Below are 5,545 nucleotides of genomic sequence, written 5' to 3'. Positions count from 1 at the left end.
AAATATAAAATATATATTCATCATTAAATCAATTATAATAGAGGTAAAATATCATATCAAATAATCATAATAAATATCATTTTTTCTTCATAAATTTAGCACATTGAGTTCTTACATCGAGCTAGTTGCACTGCACATTAAAACTGAAAATTTGATTAGCAAAACTATAAAGGATTGTTTGGTTGGGGGATTCGTACCCCGATTCAAATCATGGTTCATAGTTCGCTACAGTGTTTTTTCTCATAAAAAATACACGTAAATCAAAAATGGTTATAATATCATGATTCTAATCCATGAACCAAACGTCTCCTAAGTTTAATAAAATCATATAATAGCTATAATAATAAAATATAATACCAACAAATAGCTTTAAAGCACACGGTAAATGTGATGCATGATTTTAATTTACTAAATTTATTTATTATTGATTTAAGGCTTAATTAAATCTCGGATATTACAATTGGGCACCGTCGTAACTTGTATAGGCACCGTTCATTGTTCTATACGAAGGAATTGCATGTGATTATCAAAAGACATTCACCAAGTGATCATTGGAGGACCTAAATCACAAAGACATGAATCACGTAAGTATGAAATTATGTTCATCAAACCTATAATGAGAAATTTTGAAGTAAATAAGTGTCTTAACAACGGAAAAGGACAGGTACAAAATCTCTCAAGTACCTTAAGTTCATGACCCCGTAGCTCGCAATGTATGGCTAACTAAATGGATTTGCAAGGGCTTGAGCCCTCATTTAAGAGTACAAACCTCAAAATTATCTATCATCATTGCAGTGTATCTTTCTCTCAATGAGGGAACAGCATCGGTCAAATTTGGATCATCTCCGTGCTTGTCATATGCTGCTTCAAATTGCAAGCCTTTGCATCTTCAAGTCAAGGGAAGAAATTCAAACAAAATAAAGTTAAATCAAGGATGAGATCCATATAAGCTTTCGCTATGAACAAGTTAACGAGTATAATACTTACTGGTGCAGCAGAATCAGGATCTGAGAAATTAGTTTTCTAATGTCTTCACTTGACTTTTTAGATGATGCTCCCTTGTACAAAGCAGCAAGCTCATGCTCATCCACCAGCCTGGAAACCACAATTCATGAAACATATCATGACAGAAAGGATTCCCATCAAGAAATATTCAGAGTAGCAGAAAAATGGAGAGAAGGGTAAATTTTACAGATGATTGTGCAAGTGGACCCGCAGAATTCAGAGCACTCTTTTCTCCAACCTTCTTTATTATTGTTACTTTCATTTGGAAGTTAGTGGGGCGTTCTCAATTCTTTGCTTACCTTTCAACATACGGCGTGTTCCTGATCCATGTTAACCTTATGACTGTATAGACTTGTTTCAGAACCTGTAGAAAATGCAAAATTCGAAGGTGATCACATGCACATTTAACTTCCAAAAACTACCTAAAATAAAGTTGTTTACAAGCCTAAAAACAATAAAGACCTAGCGATGTGTCTATTAATATTTGGGATGTATCTATTAAAACCAAAAGATGTGTCTATTAATACTCGTACAGAAGCACTGACATCCAGTTCTAGATTATATTAAGAACTAGAAGCTAAAGCCTCACTACATGGTGTACTGCAGGCCTATTTTACGTAATTTGAAATCAATATACAAACATCAAACCACGCAGAACCAAGAGAGAAAGAAATAATCAGTGAAATCAAATAACAGAACTTTCATTGAAGAAGCAATATTTCTTTCTTAAGACGCTTCCCTCACCAGTAGAACAGTCTCATCATCATCAGCATGCATCCATTGAAAGAAAAGAGGAAAAATTCGCCTGAAATTCGCTAATAACACGAGTCCGACACTACTGAAAAGCGGCTCAATATGTTGAAGCCACACGACACGGATATCTTTGTTCCTTGGTTGGCGCTCTAAATGGCTCAACATCTCATTTAGAATTCTTTCATACCTATACAAGCATTAACAAAAAACAAACAATCAATTATCCCACAAAAAAGAAGGAACAAGTAATCAATTATTGCAAACAAAAGTAATAAGATTAGTAAGATAAAACAAAAGAAAAGGATAACAAACAACAAACGCAGCACTAAGGCCACGTTCATTTCACCGATTCGAGTTTTGCTACAGCAAAAAGCTCTCAGAAACAGTCACATCTAACTTTTTTGCTACAGTAAAAAACTCACATAAAGTCACATCTCAACTTGAATCAGCGAACTAAACGGGCCCTAAAATAACACTTGGATAGACAGATTGTCCCCAAAACCAAACCAGAGAAGATTGAAAAGAAACCACTGCCTACTTTTTGCAACCCCAATTAGTAACTAACATTATTCCTTTTAGTCACAACCACTTCCTAATGAACATGTCATGATCTAGCAATATCTACAAACGCCATAAACGACACACAAGCAGCACGTAAGAATCCAAACAAAACGAAAATAGACAAACAAGTATACCACGAACTGCGAGGATTGCCCCGCTGGATACAAGTCACAAGAAGCACAGACATCTCCACCACAAGATGCCATATCTCATCACTACAGGCAATATTCTGGCAGCAAGCATCTAGAATCGCATCTTCATACCAGCCAAGCTCAGCTGCACTCACATTTTTCCCTACGTGTATAAAGCTAACCATGCCCTGCCCCTGAAAGCAAACCCACCAAAAAATATGCCATTCACACGCTGACAAAATACATACAATCCACGCATCATCCGATGCCTTTCCAAATGGGTAAACAACATACAAAAGAGATACAAATATACAAGACAAATGCTAAATTGCAAGAGATTTCATATCACAATAAGGAATTGGCATACTTTAACTTCTGGGGACCAGTGATCAAGGGCAGTAAGCGCATAAGGAATCACCAAAGTGCACAACTTTCCCAAATGGGGATAATCAATCTGCATAATCAAGACATAAATCATCAAACCAAAGCCAGCAAAGAAGAAATTTTTCGAAAATTAAAAGTGAACTAGCACAATTTCAAACCTGTGTAACGAACCATCTGAATTGATAAGCGGCCACAATGGCGAACCCGACCGGCGCTCTAGCCGACGCAGCCGAGACCTCGTCGGCGTCGTCCGACTTATCGATGGAGCTCTCTTTAATGGCGTCCTTCAACATCGGAAGCACCTCCGGCATCAACTCCACGACCAATCTCTTCTCCTCGGGAACCACACCGCAATCCAGTCCCAATTCGCCGATCATCTTCTCATTCGCTTCCCGGAAAGTGACGGAATATGCACTGGAGAGCTCGCGAACCGCCGATTCGGCTGAAGCCGAAAGGTTCCGAGGAATCCATGAGAGAAGGTCATGCGTTGAGGACTTGGATGAGGAGAGCAAAGCGCACGCGAGAGCGAAGTCTCTGATCGAGGCCCGGCTGTCGCCGGTGTTAGGGTTTGCCGGCGAGGGATTTTGGGGAAGAAGATGATCGAGTACGGCTTTGACGGAGATGTTGCTTCCCTCCGGCGGAGTATACGGCGTCTCCGACAGGGTTCGCCGGAGTGGCTCCGACAACCTGAGAAGTGAAAATAAACTAGTAAATAAAAAATTAAAAATGGATATAAATTAAAAGAGAATATGGAATTTGGGTTTCTGAGAGGGGGAGAGAGAGAGTACTGGATGATTAGATCGTGAAGGGTTGAGAACGATTCCGACATTTCGGACTCGGTTTGAGTTGTAACTCGGAAGGAATCGATTTTTGAAAATGGATAGGGAATTTCTAAAGTAGTAAAAATATTTGATGAGGGTATTGCAAATTCTCACTTCGCTGGATTACTAGAAATGAAACCGTGTAAAGAATTTTTGTCGCACGGAACCAATAAAAGGATTCGATTCATGTGCTCCTCTCCAATGGGATCTTTTTGATATAGCACATATATTTGATTTAATATGAACGTTAAATGCACTTATGTGATATTCATGAACTCTCGAATCTAGTCTGAATTTTAGAGCCGGTTTGGTTAGAGAATTCGTTCTCTAATTTGAATCATAGTTCATAGTTTGTTATAATATTTTCTCTCATAAAAAATACACATAAATCGAAAATAATTCTAATCTCATGGTTCTAATCCATGAACCAAACGGGCTCTTAGATACCAAGAGAGAGAGATTTTAAAAAGAGTTGAGAATTAGAGCTTTGGGGTGCAGTGCTTGGCCGTAGCTCACGCATTGCTTCTGGGCGCGTTGCCGGATTTATGGTTTTGAAATTTCAGGCCCGTTTAGTTCATTGATTTGAGTTTTAAATTTGAATTGAGATGTGATTTTATGTGAAAATTTTTTACTATAGTAAAAAAGTTAGATGTGACTACTTCTGTGAGCTTTTTACTGTAGCAAAACTCGAATCGGTGAAATGAACGGGACCTTCGTCTCTAGACTCATCCAGTCATCATATTCTCTGTGGTGGTGGCAATGTGTGGAGTGACAATTTCGTTAGAGCGGATCAGACACACTTTCAAAGTGTGGTGCTATTCTTTTAGGCTATTTTTTTAGCATGTTCACCCGATGGTGATTGTGCTCTTTTGGTGCTTTGTTTTGTGTGGCCGTGGCCATCTCTTGGAAGTGGTGTTTTCGATTGCCTACAACAGCTTTGATGTGTGAGTTTCTCTCGCAATTTGACGTCGTTTTCTCGACCTTATCTCATCTTTCAAAGTCATCCGCCTTTCTAGGCGGTGCTCTTGCCAGAGCCGTTTAACTGCAGGTCTTGAAATCGTTTTGTTTGTCATATGTTTTTCTTACTGTAATAACTGGGGTTTTTACCCGTTGTCTTGGTTTGTTCTTAGCGTTTATTAAATTGATGTCTTAGCGTGTTTTGATTTAGCATTAGGGCTACGATGATTTGCTCATCTATCGCACAAAAGCTTATATTGATGGGAGAAGTTTTATCAAATAGAGCTTTAAGTGTGTTGAAATTTTTTTCCATTTTTAGATCCCAAACATACGTCTATTCTTTTGTTAGGTCATTAGCCTTGTATTCTAGTGTTTATTTCTCTGTTTTTGTTTAAATGTAAGTTACCATTCAAAAAAAAAAAAGAAGACTAGTATTAGGTGGTGGTTATCTTTATTGAATTTCATAAATAATTAGTCAATTTTACTATCAACCAAAAAAATATCAAAAAAATAAAAAATTCCGAATTAATCTATTAAAATTAAAAATGTAAGAATTAAAATGCTACCTTTCTTCTCAAAAAAAAATTACTATCCTCTAAATTTTAGAGACTAAACCACCAATTACATCTTTTTTTTTTTTTTTTGCCAAATACAGGTATGAATAACTATATATAAGGTGATTTTATAGTCTGTCCAGCACTGTGTGACGGGCTAATTTTTTCAATAAATGCGGACCATTAATTAAAACCTATGCGGTTGTTGTGAATTGGGTAAAAGTTATATTGGATACGGGTGTGAGAAGTAGAGCTGGTACCTTTATTTTAATTTTTTTGTTTTTTTTTTTATTTTCTACCTCTATAAAACTTAGGCTTTAAAATGTCATAAATTCTTTATTTAAATTTAGATTAAGACGATTATTCTTCCTATATGTTC

At 37.0% G+C, this 5,545-nt stretch overlaps 1 protein-coding gene across 1 annotated transcript; it reads right to left on the bottom strand.

The window, feature by feature from the left end:
• Nucleotides 1–314: 314 nt before the first annotated feature.
• Nucleotides 315–3,849, bottom strand: LOC21389965 (uncharacterized protein At2g39910). Its single transcript, XM_024167279.1, has 9 exons — nucleotides 3,623–3,849; nucleotides 2,993–3,521; nucleotides 2,818–2,904; nucleotides 2,454–2,644; nucleotides 1,750–1,945; nucleotides 1,305–1,369; nucleotides 988–1,095; nucleotides 685–887; nucleotides 315–560 (listed from the first exon to the last, which is right to left on the bottom strand). The coding sequence occupies exons 1-8, from the start codon at nucleotides 3,661–3,663 to the stop codon at nucleotides 752–754; spliced, it is 1,353 nt and encodes a 450-aa protein (XP_024023047.1). The 5' UTR covers nucleotides 3,664–3,849; the 3' UTR covers nucleotides 315–560; nucleotides 685–751.
• Nucleotides 3,850–5,545: the final 1,696 nt, after the last annotated feature.

This window comes from Morus notabilis, unplaced genomic scaffold, assembly GCF_000414095.1.
Source record: "Morus notabilis unplaced genomic scaffold, ASM41409v2 Scaffold980, whole genome shotgun sequence".
In the NCBI taxonomy this organism is placed as follows: domain Eukaryota; kingdom Viridiplantae; phylum Streptophyta; class Magnoliopsida; order Rosales; family Moraceae; genus Morus; species Morus notabilis.
Note: the sequence above shows the minus strand (reverse complement) of the source record. Positions and strands in the feature narration are given on the sequence as shown.

Coding starts and splice junctions, on each gene's coding strand:
- LOC21389965 (XM_024167279.1), bottom strand. CDS start 3,663: ATGTCGGAATCGTTCTCAACCCTTCACGATCTAATCATCCA. Junction 3,522..3,622: donor CTTCACGATCTAATCATCCA/GTACTCTCTCTC, acceptor TTCACTTCTCAG/GTTGTCGGAGCCACTCCGGC. Junction 2,645..2,817: donor ACTGGTCCCCAGAAGTTAAA/GTATGCCAATTC, acceptor GTTTGCTTTCAG/GGGCAGGGCATGGTTAGCTT.